The sequence below is a fragment of the Idiotropiscis lumnitzeri genome, chromosome 5 (assembly GCF_059441095.1).
Source record: "Idiotropiscis lumnitzeri isolate Australia: NSW breed Sydney's pygmy pipehorse chromosome 5, RoL_Ilum_1.0, whole genome shotgun sequence".
NCBI lineage: Eukaryota > Metazoa > Chordata > Actinopteri > Syngnathiformes > Syngnathidae > Idiotropiscis > Idiotropiscis lumnitzeri.
Genome location: NC_142395.1, coordinates 10,459,953 through 10,478,456, shown reverse-complemented (window position 1 = coordinate 10,478,456; position 18,504 = coordinate 10,459,953). Strand labels below are relative to the sequence as shown.

The window sequence follows — 18,504 nt, the reverse complement described above, 5'->3', positions numbered from 1 at the left end:
CTAGGAGTGCTAATATCGGACATTTTGGATTTATTCCAATAAAATCCTATCCTGTTTTTTTTGGCTGATATCAGAATCTGATACGATACAAATCATCGGATCGGGACACCCCTATATTAAAGGTTCTTATTTTTAAACTACAACAGTTTGACCCCACAATTATTTACCATAGTTTCTGATGGTAAAATTGCTTTGAAATCCGCATAAACCAGAGGTCAACCAACATCCTGGAATAAATAGTAATCAGTCCTTAACGTCCCACTGTACTGGGCGAAGGATGCGCCTCTTGAAGTCTATTTTGGAAACATGCACGGAAAGCGCATGCACTAATTCAGGTCATCCTTCCATGCAAGAAGTTTTGTGTTTTGGTGAGGCACGCAAAGATGCCATGACAGGTACAGTAAGACCTGAGATCAAAGCCTGCTGCTACATGGCATCATCACCGTCTGTGGGGCGGGGCACCATGAGGACATGCATATGGTGGCGAGTGAGGGAAAAAAAAACCAAAAAAACATTCACCAGCCAGAGGTACAAACATTTGGGAGAAGATCATGATCATAGATCTGTCTCATACACCCTAGCTAGCAAAATTTGAGCTGTAACTTTTTTTTCAGTTTATGGAGGGGGACTAAATGTGAGGAACTGTCCTAAAATAAATTGGTACGCAAAGCAAAATAATTGGCTCAAAAATGATTAGAATTGTGTTCACTTATCAGAATGACGACTATGCATGGACATCATAAAGTATAGTCTGTGCTTCTTTCTTAGATACTGGCTGCCTGTGCCACTAAGGTGCTACAAGACAGATCTTAGGCCTCGGACCTGGCTGATCAGGTGAGGGGTGTATACCTGCACTGAGCCCCCGTGCCTGTCCGCTGCTAGGTGGGAGGTCAGGTAGGAGGAGTTTGCTTGGCGAGTGGGCTGCACTTCCCACGCTCCTCGTCGATCAGAGACTGCGGTCTGCTCGGGAGTCGGGGACGCCAAGCGACGGGAGGAGAAGTGGGTTTGGGAGTGCAATGAGAGAGGGAAGGGTGATGGAACAGTTGCATTAGGAAAGATGGGTATTCGAGTGTGCAAGGCCAGGTTCATGCAAAGCACCATGGAAATTGGAGAACACAAACACGAGAAAATCATAGTCAAATCAAACCAAGCAAGGCTTATACCAGCCAGAGAACCGAAACAAATGTCTAAAACCGTCTCCTGTTTCAATAAACAAATACATTAAAAATTTTACTAAACCGATGATCAACCATTCACTGTGTATCAGATAACAAAACTTAATTGGCTAGAAATACATTTTGGTAACCAAAATAAACACAATGGCAGAGTGATCAACTCAAAATTGATTTTAATCATTGACAGCCATCTTATCAGTTTTAATCATCCATGCCACTCAAATTGTACTTTTAAACTATACTACTGTCACATCATATGGAATGTGCTTAAAAGAAAACATGCAGGACATACTTAAATCAGACACGGACGGCTTTGTGTATCGCTAAATGTATTCTTGACGCCGATTTGAAAAACACCAACTTTTTTTCTAGCACAATAGATTTTTGAAATCGTTTTATTAGCTTGACCAAGAAAAATTGCAATATGCAATATTAATTTTGCCATACATTGTAATTTACAGCAATGGCGTTTCCGAAAAAGAATATCCACCTCTTAATGAGCCTAACCCATAATACACAAAAATGGTGAAATGCGCTGTACAAATAAAGTTGTATTATAATGTACTAAATAATGCTATATCACAGACATTATTATCATCATCATCATCATCATTATGAAAACCGGGAAAAAATACACAAAAGCGTATGCACTTAAATTACTGATGTTTTTGGGGGGAATTTGTTGACCAGTGTATTAATCTTTTGTTATATTGGTCGGTAGGTTTCATGATTCATAAACATTCATTGCATCAATTTAAACTCAGAGTTCTACTCAACCCTTTGATCACATTGTTTTGAACGGAGATTTCTGCCATGTGCCATGTGTACACTCGAGTGCGCCAAGCTGACGTGACACGAGCGTTGTCCCAGATACAAAAGCCGTCATACCTGATTTCTTATTGGTGGATGTGCTGAGGTCCGGTCTCTGTGAGGATGGCTCTCTCTTGTGACTGCAGAAGCCCCAGAATCTATATGGACAGACCCCACCGGAGTGGGCTGGGAGGAAACAATAACTCAGAAACGTGCATCAGACTTAATATTCCTTCGGTCACCTTTGACATGTCTTACTTACAATCTGCCTGCCAACCCAGTCGTAAGTGTAGTCGAAGGTGTATCCTTTGCGCTCAAACAATTCCGTGAATAAAGTCCTCAAATATTCATAGTCCGGCTTTTCAAAGAAGTCTAGCCGTCTTACATATCGCAGGTAGGTGGCCATCTCCTCTGAATGTAACAAGATCAAAAGGGTGTGAATTCAAGACGGGCAAAAACTTGCAGCGGTGCACGTGGTGACCGATACATTATGTGATGTTAAAACAAAACACTTCCAGAGCTGCCAATTATGCTAAATAATTGACAAAAGACTCATAGCTCTGTGGAATAGCATTTCATCGCTAAACTAAGCAGAATACCTGGGAAGTTCTCACACAGGACCTCGATGGGTGTGTTTCGTTTTGTGTCTCCAATCTTTTGGTATCGCTCCTTCAGTGTGTCAGCCTGCGAGACATCCAGCACACGTGCAGCATGTGACATGAAGCGGTTGTAAAGACTAGCACAGAATAATAACGGTTGGATCCTAAACCAAATGTACATATACCGGCACACCTAAATAAAAAATAGGTTCTTTTTCCATGACTAGATTAAGAAACGTTCCAAAAAAAATAACACAAAAAGAAAATGAAACAGATTTTTTACGTTACCTTGAGTCCTTGCCATGGCAAACTCCCTCGGAGGAAATACATGAACATGTGACCTAAGGCTTCCAGATCATCTCGTCTGCTTTGCTCTAAAAGAAAAGATTGATAAAACACAAGAGAGATAAGAAAAAGCACTTTAGAGCAGTGATTGTCAACTAGTGAGTCGGGACCAAATACAGGATTCTTAGGTATGTTGTGATAGGCTGACATACCTTTCCCTAAATGCGTGTTGATGGACATGTAGCGGGCAGTGCCAGTCAAGCTCTTATGCTCCCGGTATGGAATGTGTTTTTTGGTCTCGGGGTCGATGTATTCTTTGGCCAAGCCGAAGTCAATAATGTGGATAATGTGCTCCTTTTTATTCCCTTGCCGTCCAATGAGAAAATTTTCAGGTTTCACATCTCTATAGATGAGGTTTTTAGAATGTACATACTCCATTCGAGATATCTGGAGAGAAAGGAGACATGTCAGAGAGTAACAACAGGCAGAAGAAAATAAGCAAAAAAGAGAGTCAAGTGCCTTGTTAAAAGGTAATTAGAAACAAGTGAGCTAGCATTTCTCAGACTGGTAATTATAAGCTTGAAGAAGTCCGTTTCCTTATGGATGAACGACCACAGCATCAAAAAATAAATAAATAAAACTCATGAGCTGTACCACCCATCTGGGTTTAGGAAAGGGAAACTTCAGGGTCAACTGCCAGAAAACATACAGTTAAGATTATGGATACATTAGCAATAATTCATCAAGTCCAGAGATGTCATGAAATTGTGAACAACTCACCAACTGGATTGCGATCATTAGGACAGTCTTCAGAGAAAAAGTCCTGTCACATAAGTCAAACAGGTCCTCCAGACTTGGGCCCAAGAGCTCCAAAACCATGGCATTGTATTTCCCGCAGGGTCCAAAGTAGAACACTTGTGGCACACCTTCAGCTAAAACATATAAAGACCAACTGTCAGGGTCCAAACGGCTGTGACATCATGTTTTTGTGCGTGCACCATTGAAAATCACCAAGTCTTCCACTCTAGACAGTCCGTTTGATTTGATGAGAATCTGTTCGAGGAGTATTACAAAGAGAAGCGCCGACTTTGGTACCCATCCCGACAATACTATAGCCTACTTTTGGCGGATTTCGTCTTTTGATTCACTATGTTGTGGAAGCACTTCAGTAACACACTCACTCATGGCAGGCAAGAGACTTGGGTGAACTCTTTTTTTTTTTTTTTTAAGTCAATAGTGTACATCCTGCGACCTGCAGCAATAATCCCTTCAAATTGACTTGTCTCACAGAATGAACGGCAGCTCTTGCCAGCATATGGACATGTAGGAGTCATGCCGCGCTCCGTCCTGTGTTTCTGGACACTATTATCCATTGCTGTGGGTTGCTAATTGTACTGCAGGCACCCCGTGTCTGTGGGAGGGCTGAAATGTGTCAGTTTGGAGATGGTGGAAATAAGTGGATGAATGGTTATTCAACAGGAAATATTGGACTTTTAAAGAACAAAAGAAAAATAAGGACCGTAGACTCATCATTAATCGACAACAGAAAGTATAGTGCCTCCTACGTGTAATGACATTAGTTATACTAGTGCAAGGACAAACACTCAAACATGTTGAGTACAGTAGTAAGTTGTTATAGAGAAAATGCATCGTTCCTGTTCGCTTTTTCTTAGACTGTCTTATAAATATTCCCAGTACCTTGCAAAAGTATTCACACCCTTGGGTATTGTTACATTACAGCCCCAAATCTGAAAAAAAAAATCTTTGAACTTTATTTGATGGATCTGTTTTTAATTCCAAGTGGAAAAAAAGAAGAAAAGAAAAAAACAAAAAAACAAATACAAATCACAGAAGCGATCAAATTATTCTTCAAGATCTCTTTCATCTATCACATTTAAAACGTAGTCAATATGAACTGTGTGAGTGTTTCAAGCTGAGCTTGCAATGGAAAAGAAGCTGATATAATGTTTCATGCCTGCAAGTACCCTTTCACAGTGCACCTGACCTTGAATAACACTCAACCATTCCTCCAAATCGTGCAGTCTTGTGAAGACTGAAGCAAATTTCCTACTTACAGATTGTACGGACAAATAGTCCTCAAATGTTTCAAAAAAATAATTGAACAATCCCTATGTGGTAGTAATCCTCATTAGTATCCAATGACAGTTGGCTACAGATTGAAAACAACACCTGACTTGACATGAGTCAATGCACATTAATTCTGAAAGATCCACAGGCACTATGACAACAGCATTTTCTGCGTGGAATGAGGAGATGCAATGATGTCACATTATCCCATCTGGAGGAGAGACGAGAGTCAGATCAGTACGGAGAAAGGCAGACCCACTCTCTAAATATTTAATGAATTTCCACACAGTCGCCCTTTTCCATCCCTTGTCTTTGTAAAACAATAGGAAGAATGGATGAGGTCCAAAACGGAAAGACTCTGCATCACCAATACATTCCCTTAGTTCCTGCTCCAACACCGATTTGTATCCAAGTACCATAATGTCAATATGATATACAAATATGCGTAACAAATGTTCGCTTCGCACCAAAAACCGCAGCTGCCTAGTGAGTGAATTTGTCCAGAAACAGGAACAGCCATAAATAAAAACAAACACGTCTTGCCCGATGCCACGTTGTGTATAAAAGTGGGTTTCCCACACTGCAAGAAGTATTTTCCAAAGCAAGACTTTTTCAACACACCACCATATCTCAACAATCTGGTAAACGTCGACATGTGTCCGGAACATTCTACTGTTCTTTGGTTTTGTGAGCTCACAAGGGCTTAGTGTGTCATATCAGGAAGCGGTGACAGTTCAGATGAAGGCTCGAGTGTGGACGTTTGTTGTCTCAACACAAGAAATCCAAATGTATTCAAAATACAATTTTTGCGCTGCGTACTAGGAAATCAAGGCAGTGTATAATGAGTACAAAGGAAAATCAGCTTTCGAAGAGTGATTTTTGGGGTGTGCATAATATACAAGTGCATGGCATTCTTGATAAATTACAGTATATCATTTGAAAGTGAATTTTTCAGACTTGTCCAGAAAAAAAAAAAAACAGGACAGAAAATTGGTACTGTTGCGTGCTGGTTGATTCCCAGGAACAGAGAATCGGAGCAAAACCAGTTCAGATGTGAAAACTACTACTATCCCTGGCTGTGACACATTAATTCCACAACTTTCTTCCTCCTTTTAACCCACGTCGTATTTTGCCCCAGAGGTGATTTTTTTTTTTTTTAGGCGCAGAAGGATATGACACACATATTCCTGTAAGCGGCTAAACTTGTTTAATACCATATCCCAACAGTGAGTTATGGATAATCACCTGCTATGTAAATGATACAATCAGCTCAACAAATAAACCAGTGACACCAAAACAGCGGCCAAGTCAGTCAACTGTCACCTACCTGTCGTTCCCAGCGTTTTGTAAAACCGGTACTCTAAATGCAACTGCGGGGCCCTTGACTTTACGGGTTCCTGTGCAAAAACAAAAGGCAAAATAGCAGAAAGTCCGAGACAATACCAAACAAATGTATAGGCTAAGTCAGGATAAATATTTACTACATCTATTTAGAAATGGGCATGAAAGGCGGTGTATAACTGGCTGCAGTATCATCAATGAAATAAACCGCTACACGAGTGATGAATTATAACCAACACCTTGCATAATTCAACAAAGTAGTATTTAGGCCACAATAAAAAAAAAAGGATTGTACAGAAACATGGACAAAACTGGGAGAATCCTGTAATTTTAGGAGAATAAATTTACATTTCAAGCATAAAAGTGAAATGTAGTGCAATACTTTATATACCATCAATTTAACGTATGCAAACATGTGTGTGTGTGTGTGTGTGTGTGTCTGCTTGAGAGTCAGTAGGTAGTGTGAAATGACAATTAATGTTGGCTTTGCCCAGTCATCGAGTGTTTTGATCAAATCCTGAATAAAATCTATTGGTCAACATGGCAGGTCTTCTGCTGCATTTCTATCAAGCTGTGTGGGAAATATGACAACATTTTTTTCCAATATTAACTCATTTATTTTCAATGTGGCCTTACTACTTGTACTCAATGACACTAGTAACAGCGCCAACTCTTCCTCGAGCAATAATCCAAACATCGTGTTTTATACTGAAATACCGTTTTTCGGCTAGTGTGGCATGACAGACACTTTGTCAGCCTCTCGGATTCGGAACAGCGTACTACCTAATGTCATCTCATTTGTTGGGAAGCGTACATTTTGAGCATATGAAAATAGTTGTGACTCAACTTGAAGTGGTAACATCTGTGTATACATTAACCAATCCCTTTGTCTAATGAGACATGTTTCCTGTCTCACAACAATAGCGCAGTCTAATATTAGCAACAGTGTTGCTGTGATCACGTGAATAAAGGTGCAGGATGAGGGAAACTCTGACTCTGTCCACTAATGAACTCTTGCAGGACTATTACTTGCTACTTATTACTACTGGTAGCGAGATGTATAGTGTACAGTAAATCCTAAGCAAACATGACTAACCTGCATTTTGCATACAACTATTGATACCCAGAGGTTAGGTTTCAAGAGAGAAAATGTCAACTTACCAGTTTAATAGCTACATACTCATTGGTGTAGAGATTTTTACCTGGGGGGGAAAAAAACGTACTTTTCTTAAAAAGTAACTGACATCAAGAAGTGAAAACATGGTATTAGCATATTAGCACACTATTACACATGAGACAAACACAAGAACACAATTAGGGATGGGTCACCAGTACTAAACTGGCCCCGGTTGTGAATTTTCAAAATCTGCAGTATCAATAAGCTCCAACCTTAACAGTTTTGTTAATGGTCTTGGTGAAATTACTCAAATTAGTTTTCGATTGATTGAGGCAATGTGATATTTTGCACCTTCTACCACTTCTATGTCATTTCTAAATAACATTGAAATTAATATGATGTTCCGAGGCGAGCCATCTTGTCTCACTGCTGTCCAGAATAAGCACCTGTGAGTCCTCCCTGTGCCAATGTAGCGCAATGTGACCATACTATAACATCATACGAATTACGAAGTCGTATCGATTTCCATCATGACATCTCACCATATAGTTTGTACCCTGTTACTTTGCTGGGTGGGATTGATATTTGTTTAACGCATCAGCGTCTTGGGAAGATGGGCAGGTTTCAAGGCACAGATTGAATAAGGTTTTGAGAATGCAGACTCCTCCAGCGCACGCTGTTGTCTTTCACTTTGGGTCAAATGTGATGCCACAAACGTCGCTGCCGAGCGTTTCACTCAAGGCATGACTAATCGATTTTCACTCAATGCAACCGTTACACCAACATAAAAGTTTGGTTATTCATAGAGTGGTTATTCCTGGAGATTGGAGAGGGACGGAGGGATGACATTGCAATGCCGCTGCTTACTGCACGTTGGCAAGTGCAAACAATCATTAAATTGTCACAGGAAACACGGACAAGCTTAACAAAAACAAAATGTGCATCTCGACACAGAAGTGCTTTTTTGCAGTCCAAATGCATGTTCCAGCCTTGTTGCACTACACAAGTTTTCTATTACACTAAATAAATACATGTTTATATAACGTTTTACAGCATAGTAGATATTTGTTCAAACAATTGATTTTTGTTGAATTATATTTCAGTTGTTGTAGTTGCAAGACAAGTACATTTATTTAAAAACGGACAAATAATAGAGCAGTGTATACAATATATTTTTGTTTTGGTGTTTTTCCAAGCAAAAAAAGGACTGATAAGAACACTGTTAAGACATCAGATTGATGAGCAGTATCATTAAGAGTATTAATATCGTTAAAATCTTATCAATACGCAAATGATTATTATGATTTGACCAGTTTAATGTTTCTCCCGCTTTGTGAAGCGTTGCTGCCATTTTAGTTCAAAGAAAGTTTCCGCATGCACTAGAGCTAGGTAATATGGATGAAATGTTTTATCTCAATATTCCTGCCAGATATCGCAATAAATAGTGGCAAATATGTTCTGCAAGCTTTAATGCTTCCGTTAACATCGCGGCTGACCCGAAGTAACATTAAGGTGCATGTGCACACTACACAGGCAAACAACCAGCGGGCAAAAATGCGAGAAAGATGTTTCAAAGAGAAAAGCGATGCAGCAAATAAATAAATACGTAAATAAACAATTTATGGACTCATTAAATTAATTGTCAATGATTTGGATGGTGTCAACGTGATAATCGACTAATTTTGGAAGCCCTAGCAATTAATAATCGTTTTTTATGATTATGCCAATTTTCGTTGAGTAGAATAACCATAATCGAATTTTGATTAATTGCACAACCCTAATGACATTCATTAACATTAAAGTGAGCAACAAGTAAAGAAAAAAAAATGAAAAAGAAAACATTGTACAGCGACTATGCTGGAACGATAATTTTATGCTACAAAAAAGTGTTTGTTTGCGTTTGCATTCATGCAGCATGAGCGTGGAAAGTCCACATGACTGATACCATCTTAACTTTAAGTATTACTTTTGAATGGTTGAATGATAGATACAATAACGAGCCCTAATGTGCACAAAGAATGAAATCGTCAATAATCATTGATTGATCCGCTGTATATGGTTCAATGAAACACATTGGGCATGCCCACAAAACGCACAAAGAAAAATTTGGTGACAAACTCTTGTTCTACATCTACATGATTGTGTCGCAACGTCAGAAAAGAATATCTAGTTATTCTTATTTTATCCTGTACTTCCATAAATAATGAAAAAAAATCATACTGTAGAGCGAGACTGCTTCGGTCTCTTTCCTTCACTTACCTAGCTTCAATTCACCAAAGTTTCCACAGCCAATTTTCTTGCCAACACGAAAATTTGGGCCCACCATGAGAACCCCAGAGGAGCTTGAGGAGCCTGATGGTCGGGACGAGTGTCCACTACGACTTCCCTGGGAGACTTTCGTACTCCTGGCAGGCCGCTCGCCATATTTATCCCTCTGTGGATCCATGGTGTGAGCAGCACAGTTCAACGAGGGCCTGGAGTGACGTGTACAAAGGCCCCCTGGGCCGGGCCCACCACAGCCACAGCCCTCGTCACTGGCAGTGCCTAGATGGCACACACGCACTCATGAGACAAAAGCTGGTTTGGACACTCTTCTGTCCTCACTCTGGCTTCAACATTGGTCAGGGGAGGCAAGAAGGTCGTTAACCCTGAAATGAAAGATTCCAGACAAAAGATTAAAATGGTGATTACATAGAAACAAAGCAACACTAATGTACAATGACAACACGTTATCGCATTTACCGTATTTTCCGGGCCATAGGGCGCCCTTTAAAGTCCCTAATCTTCCCCAAAACAAACGAGACGCCTTGTAAAGCGACGCACCCATTATATGGACTGAGCATCACTCTCGACCATCAACCCTTTTACTCATTGGGCTGTTCGGAGTGCATTTTAGCACACCCTGCTGGTCAAAGTCTGAGTCATCTATGCTTTTAATTGACCGTGTCTTATACATTATGTGACTATGGTGTTTGGGTGATGGTGTAGGAGAAAGCTGGACAAAAGGGCAGCTGTCCACAATGTTGTAGTCTGTCTTATCATTTATGTTATTGCAAGCAAGAAACGTCCCAGGTTTAGACAACAGACTGCAAAAAGTCCAAAGCACAACAGCACATCTCTCTAAACAGCCATGCACATCTCTCTAAACAGCCATGTGATTGGTTGAGTCTGAGTGGCTCCCAAGAAGCCATTGCTATAATGTTTTTGTGTTATTTTTATTTCTTTTGGGTATATAGATGGCATGAGAGTGAGTTAAGCTGGCGCTAGTTTGCATTAGCTAGCTGAGCTCATTTGAGCTCAGCCGTGAGCTGAGCTATCGTTAGCTCGCACTAGCTAGCAGAGCCAGCGCAGTGAGCTAGCTCTAGCTCGCACTAGCTAGCAGAGCCAGCGCAGTGAGCTGAGCTAGCGCGAGCTCTCGCCTTGTAGAGCGGCGCGCCTAGTATATGCATTAAATACGGAAATAGCACCCTCAACTGGTGTTGCGCCCTTTGATGCAGTAGTGCGTCTTATGGCCGTAAAAATACGGTAATCTGACGAAGAAAAAAAATTATTTTGTGAATACACAGTGATTTCAAGTTTCAATATTACCATGTAGCCAAAACAAGTTAAAACATTTACCTAATAAGAATATATCCTGGTACACATCCTAACAACAGCAGCAGTTAGCTTGGTCCAGTTTGGATATCATCATTAAAAACAGTCTCCCATTTGCTGCTTCCATCTATAGCATTGTTTTTTTTAAGCTTAAAATGCTGTGTAAAATACAGTGTGGTTTGAGGGGGAGCATGGTGTGCTAGTGGTTAGCGGTTCTGACGTCTGGGGGTTCGATTCACGGTTCTAGCCTTTGTGTGGAGATTGCATGTTCATCCCCGCGCTTGCATAGGTTTTCGTTATTTCAGCTTCCTCTTGGGGACTCTAAATTGCCCATTGGCGTGAATGTGATTGATTGTCACTATGTGCATGATAAGTTTCTGATTAGTCAAAGGTGTACAGGTGGGGTGGTTTAGAACTCACCTGAGACCCTGATAAGAGCGAGTGGTGAGGAAAACAAATGGAAGGATACAAATTATGGGATGGTAAATAGTTTCATTTGTACTCATTTATGGAACATCTTTGTAGCATTCAGCATTTTTTCCTCATCTAGTCTGCAAATTGTTGCCCCCATCATTGTTTTGAGGATCATAAAAACCCTAAGCACTTAAGCTTAAATTAATTGTAAAGGCAATATCAGTTTTATGCCCTAGAATAATCATTGTTTGCAAGAGAACAATGTCCGATAAGGACAGCGTAGTTTACCGTCAGGGTGCTTTTGAGATGAGTGCAAGAATCGCAGCCAACAGTGACTATCAAGATTATCTTCCACCCACAACCTTGGCCAAATGGGCCATGTTTGTGGAGAATATTATGTAAACAATTACATAAAAGCTGTCCACTCCCAGGGACATTGATGGAGGCTAGTCTCTTAACAGATACATACCACAGAGAGGACATGTACACATATTAAATGATTGCACTGGTTATCAAATAAAGAGCAAGCAATCATTCATTAGGACATACAGTGTCATCTACAGATCTCTTTGACAAACTAAAAATAAATAAATAATTAAATAATAATAAACCATCCATAGTTTGTTTGCCGCAAATCTTAATGTAAATTTGAGAGATTACCATGTATTAATTGTTCACTCCCTCCCCCAAAAAAGCCTTCATGTCAATCTGCCAAAAAGGTTGATGACAATGTTGTAATTCCTGTGCATGGAGAGGGTGCTGCAGATAAGTACCGTGTGTTGGGGGGTGTGGGTGTGTGTGTGTGTGTGTGTGTGGGCTTCCGGATGACTCATGCTCAGTATTGCCTGCACAGTTCTCAGCATCAAAGACAGCTCAGTTGCTCTCAAGGGCAACCATGCACTATTACTATTACATAAAACCAGGAACATAACCGCATGGCTATAAAAGAGGTTTACAGTAAAGAGTATTGGCAAACTGGAACTCTTCCTGTTGTGTAAACAATCATTGGTAAACTACCTTTATCCAAAAAGAGGATTGCAGCCTGACTGACTAACAACAATGACCAAAGCAGACACCTCCAGTCTGATTACAACAGACTGTTACACTGCATGTTGTATTCATCACAGATTATGATGGAAATCACACACATAATGTGTTTGAAAATCATTCCAGACCTAATACACTCTGCATGTCTAGTGCAGGCTTGCAAAAAGATTTTTAACATTGTTATAAGTACAAATCTAATCAAAAACGTTTCAAATCTCCCCCCCAAAGAAAACTTGATCCAAAATATCAGCCATCTATTTTCAAAAACAATTTCTAAGGAAGGATGCAATAATGACCAGTTGACTACATTTCCTTGATTAAATAAGGGAGACGGGGAGGAATGACACTTTCTTAAATAATAATATTACACAAAATAAACTATACGAATGTTATAGCAGAGTGTGTGCTTGATAAAAAAAAAAAAACATAAATAAATCTAGCTAGCATGCACCCCGTAAACCATGCTGCACACGCAGTACTCCAATCCCGTTGTACACTGAGTACAATGACAAAAAAGGGCATTCAGATTCGGATGCTGATAAGCCAAGATATTGCCAACAGACCTGAAAATGGCAGACGACCAGTCACAGGAGCGACTTGTAAACAAGCAAGGCAAGTCGAAATTGCTTATTTGGGAACGCTTTGGGCTTGTGGTGAAAGGCGAATAGCGAAGACATTAAGTGCGCACTTGGAAAATATTTCCGAACGCCCCCTATAAAGCAGAAGGAATGATCTAGGCCAGGCGTGGGCAAACTACAGCCCGGGGGCCACATGCGGTCCGTTAAGCGTTTTAATCCGGCCTCCGAACTTGAAAAAAAATGTACGAATAAACCATGTTATTGTGTTATTTTCTAAGTACTGTGGTTTTTCAAAGACACACATATTGTTGAATTGCTTTTGTTCACTTTCATTTAAAATTAAATGTATTTTTTTCTCCGATGAGGTGAGGTTTTCAAAACACTCCATCCATCTGCTCCTGGTCCGGCCCCTCTGTCAAATTTTAAATTCCATTGTGACCCGCCAATCAAAAAGTTTGCCCACCCCTGATCTACGTTGTAGGGCGACTCGATTTTATAAAAAGTTCGAAGGAACAGACAAGTTAAAATTCATTTTCCTGCATTCGAATAGTCAGTGTGAATAAGGAATAAAAGTGCAAACATCAATGGCATCTGATTTCCTCAAAAAGGTTCAAGACGATTAAATGTCCATCATTTTTCATAATCAAGACGCCCTGCAGCATAGATCACTCCAACTGCTCTGTAGGGGGCATTCGGAAATACTCACCAAGTGCGCATTGGTTCACTCCGACCGTTCGGAAACTCAATAGCGTTTTTTTTTTTTTAAATGTGCGTTGCGGTTATTCAGAGTGCACCCAAAATAGAGGGCTGATGCGTCAGAGGGAGCAGCATCAGGCAGTACAGATGGAAACATTTTAAACATGAGCTGTTTATTGGTTTAGAACATAGGTTACGTTGGGAAATTAATGTGCGTTGCCTCTCTGAACACACGCACCTTCAGTGATGTGCACGGATGTCAGACTGAATTTACAAACGCGCTCATAATGTGATAAGGATGTATCAAAATATTCTGTCAAAAATTGCCTAAAAGTGTATTTACAGTTTCTGTCCGACAGAGTTTTGTCCCCGCAACCGCACTGCCGAAACAGGACGTTGGGATGACGCAAGCAAAAAACATTCAAGCAAGCACCCGGCGGGCAAACCAGAGTAAAGCCTTCGATCAGTTGCTACCCGTTGGGGGTCGCGGTGCATCACACCGCCGTGGCTGGCCACAAGGTAGCTTGGTCGGCCAAGCATGCGCCGGCGGGACACTGAATTGAGTGGAAGTGGGTTGCGGGGAATTGAACCCAAATTTCCCCCACCACAGAAGCCAACTTTTGGGCCTTCAGGGAGAAGGCTCAAAGCCTCTCTGGCGGATGAAAATGCATGCATGCGTTGCTCAGAAGGCACCAGAGAGCTGTACGTATGTGCGTGTGTGTGTGCGTGCGATGGTGTGTGTGAGAGTGTGTATCTGCCGGTGTCAAAAAGCTCACTTAATGAGCATTTGGTCGCGAATTTTGGGCGACAGCACAACTGCCGTTTTCGTGTTTCACAGCTTTAGTGCGTTCATGTTTTTCATCTAAGCCACTCACGAAAACGAGTTCAAAATTTCACCAAAGATCAAGTGCACACTGCGGCTGTGTCCTCCAAACAAAGATTTACAAATGAGTGACAGACCTGCATTTCTGTTGCTGCTGAGCTGAAATTACTCCAGACAGTCACAGCTATTACATGATTTGGACACACACAGCTATTACAAGCTTCGGTCAACATTTCTCAACCCCCTCTTTTCAAAAAAGTTGAAGCGAGAAAGGCCTTTCTTTAAATGCACATGCCCATATTTATGATCTATTTTTCAATGCTTCTGCTATATTTGATGGATATGAGTTGACTTACAGACAGATGTTATTGCTCCGACCCCCATCATGATGCACACTTTTAAATCGCTTCCAAAGTTAATTTTATTAATTCTATCAACTGCAAATGTCTAACTGCGATATGTTTGCTCCTTGCGGTGCATTTTACAAGATATGAAGGGCTTCTTCACTCTCAAATAATTTTTTTCCCCTCTATGCATGACACCTGCAATAAATACAAATGATGCACAAACATAAGTCATTATATTGCCTTATTTTACTACGTTTATGTATATAATTTTTTACATCCGTACATTATATTATTTTACTAAAAGGAGGCCTTCAGATTATTTTGTATTGAAAATTTAAACTTCATATTCATTGTAGTTCCCGATTTAGGATTATTTTTGTCATACCAAGATGTACTTATTTTTCCAGGAGTGACAGGAATTAAAAGGGTCTGTGATAATTCTGTAAATCATTTAACCTTTGACATTTTACACGTCACGTACAATTAGACATATTCGATAAAGTGAAAACAAAATCACCCAGCTGAGAAATTTTCATTAATTTTTTTGGTGTATTTTTGATGTACTGTATTATTTATTTGCGTGTTTTAATTTTCCGTTCTCTGCCTCAGGTTCCTCATATTTTTGTTTTGGCCAAAAATGTTACTTTTGGTACATCTGCAATATTTATCCATTTATTTATGTAATGTTAGTTAATGTTACTATTACTACTCCTCGTAGTAGTGAAATTAAGGTTGTGCGTATCATTCCTTATATGCCGTTTGGTTTCAATGAAAAATAAACACCCTAATGCTGGAAGAAAAGAAACCAATTAATGAATGATTAATGGCTGTCTGAAGATGCCAAATGTAAATTTAAAATTTAAATGACTTTGAAAGAACATAAAAACTGACACTAGCTCCAATGAAAACAGTCAATTCAACTTGAATCGGAAGGGCCTTTAATCAGTGCCAATTTGCACTAAAAATAAAAAAAAGTGAGTAAAAGACTCACTATAGGTTTTATTTGTGCAAAATAAACCCATGGGACAAGTAAGTAAAATGTATTTATAGGTTTTAGGAGAAGGGGGGGGGGGACTTGTCTTTTTTTACAACATTGCATCACCACTACATATGGACATGTTCAGACATGTCTGAACTCTGGAAAACAGTTAAAACAGAACGCACAAATGAGACACCGGGGTGCATGAGCATTAGCTTAAGTGAGCAATTCACTGCTGGAAAAAAATGTACCAATTGGTACACCACGATGAGAGAGGAAACAATCGTCTTGCTCAAAAGGTAGAAAGCCTTCACTGACCAGATTGCACTGGGCACATTGCCTAGCCAGGCCACTCCCAGATGAATGAGCTTGGAGCACTGAGGCCAGGCTGTCTTCATTTACACACATTACAATGGTAGTAAAAAGCGAGATGGAAAAACGACAAGGTGCTTTTCTGGTCACAGGCCTTTTCACATCTAACATTTTGACATGTCAAATCAGGAAATGTGCAGGTGGTTTGATGATTAATGACATTTTTGTTCCATATATTGCTTGTGGCTTAGTTTACGCTTGTGTTCATCAGGTTTTCCACAAAAAAAATTGATGCAACTGACTTCTTTTTGTTACATGCATATTCTTATTTTCATAAAATACAGACAGGTTCTGTGGGCTCTTTCATTTTGATTGTGGGCAATCACCAGCATTGTTTCTTTTAACAGAACTCCATACAAGGTTGTACTGGAGAAAATACACCTCAGGATGCCATATTATGCGAGAGGGAGCTACAACATGGTTTTAATAGCAATTATCCTCTGCACAGGACTGTAACCCAGTTTTACCCATTTGTGTGCGCAAGTCAACCATCGTAATATAGGTAAGCAATTGCTCGTTGTTTTGTTCCGATTGATGTTTAAGGCTGCTGAGTATTTTTTCCCGTATATACTAACTATATACTGCAATAATGACTACACATTTGGGTGCAGTGTGTACAGTGTATTCTTAGTAGGGTGAAACCGTTATCGCATCAAAAGCGATACAAACATTCCCGATATTAACATCAAAATTAGGACAATATCGGACAGATGACCTGGAGTTTCATGTAAAGATAATTCCAACCAATCACATTCCTCCTTACAAGTTTGATGTTGACAATCACAATCATCTTGCAGAGGGTAAGAGGAAGAGGTGGGTGGGTGGACATCGCGTTGCAATAAACACACGGTAGCCGATGCGTGCTAATGCTAGCTAGCTTTCAGGCATGACTGTCCCAATGACAAGAATTAAATCAGGCATAAGCCTCATAGTGCTTCCTTTTTAGATACTCGTTTAGCAAAACCGTGCATGCCATGAAAAGAAGGATTGCATTGTATTACATATTTTTGGTAAAATACGCCCGAAATCTCAGACTCTGTTGCTAACAGGGGGTGAGCCATGACACTGCATTACCCACAATGCTTCCATTTACATCACGGATGACTCGGGTTACCACTACTGCACGTGCATCACAGCCAAACTTCACAGCTGGTGAGAAAAGGGGGACACAAGGCAGGTTTGACAGAAACGCAAAAATCACCAAATAAATATATTAATTAACATCTCGTCGACTATTAGATTGTCAACAATTTTGATCGACAACGTCATTGTGACTTGTCAACTAATCTTGGCCCTAATAGAAACTCGAACAATTAGCGACAAAATTCTCTGGTTTGATGAGAGACCAATTGAATGCTTGGAGGTTGTGAATGCCAAATGTCATATTTAGAAGAAACCAAGTGCCACTCATCACCTGGTCAATAACACCCCTCTGGTGAAGCACAGCGGTGATAACATAATGCTATGGGAATGTTTTTCAGCAATAGGATCTGGGAGATGGATGGCAACCTCCTCCAGAACACTCTTGACCTGAGTCCTAGGCGACTGCTCATCTTTCAGCAGAACAATAACACAAAGCACACAGCCAAGTAATGACAAAAATAAACGTCCTGGAGTGGCCCAGACTTGAATCCGATTGAACATCTCTTGAGAAATCTGGAAAATGCCTGCGACGTGAGAATGCGATTGCATCACAATTTGGAAACAGTGAAGCACTGTGAATATTTCCACGATGTATTGTATCTATTAATAATAAAAAAAATGACAGCTACAATTTAATACATAGTCAGTTGCTTGATTATTTGAGATCAAATTGTGAGGAATCACTTTAAACATCATTACAATTTGAGAAATTATTTGTCCTTCTAATATTACGACCGTCGGGCAATATAACTTTAACTAATATCACATTGGGGGTCTTCACATATTTTGAATTGGCGATGTGACAGAATTTCTCAAAAATAAAAACCTGTCCGGTTGGAAAGGCTCATTTAACCGCAGTTCAACGCAGCAATAATTTTAAAAAGCAGCCGACTCATTCTGAAAAAAATAATTTTTGTGTGGGAAAAGAGGCTTTTTTGGAGAACAGTAAAGTGTATTTTTTGTGGTGCAGAAAACACCTTCAATTCAAAGTAAAAAAATCACAACATTATTATTTTTCAAACTAGAAAAATTTCCACATTAACGTATTTGACTATGTAGAGTTCGATTTGGAATGAATATTTATATCAGACAGAAT

General features: G+C 39.9%; 1 protein-coding gene across 8 annotated transcripts in view; it reads right to left on the bottom strand.

Annotated features, from left to right (window-relative positions):
• The window catches only part of csnk1g1 (casein kinase 1, gamma 1), a 28,463-nt gene that overhangs the window by 8,552 nt on the left and 1,407 nt on the right, over positions 1 to 18,504 (bottom strand). For 2 of the 8 annotated variants that reach the window (XM_088295575.1, XM_088295577.1), the window contains exons 2-11: positions 9,675 to 10,063; positions 7,460 to 7,500; positions 6,285 to 6,354; positions 3,650 to 3,801; positions 3,082 to 3,316; positions 2,873 to 2,958; positions 2,585 to 2,669; positions 2,248 to 2,396; positions 2,064 to 2,171; positions 850 to 960 (exon numbers count right to left, since the gene is read on the bottom strand). In XM_088295575.1, coding sequence (XP_088151701.1) covers positions 850 to 960; positions 2,064 to 2,171; positions 2,248 to 2,396; positions 2,585 to 2,669; positions 2,873 to 2,958; positions 3,082 to 3,316; positions 3,650 to 3,801; positions 6,285 to 6,354; positions 7,460 to 7,500; positions 9,675 to 9,861 — 1,224 coding nt within the window. In that variant the 5' untranslated portion in view covers positions 9,862 to 10,063. Of the gene's footprint in view, positions 1 to 849; positions 961 to 2,063; positions 2,172 to 2,247; positions 2,397 to 2,584; positions 2,670 to 2,872; positions 3,317 to 3,649; positions 3,802 to 6,284; positions 6,355 to 7,459; positions 7,501 to 9,674; positions 10,064 to 18,504 lie in introns of all 8 variants that reach the window. The other 6 variants (XM_088295572.1, XM_088295573.1, XM_088295578.1 and 3 more) reach the window with 3 other exon arrangements.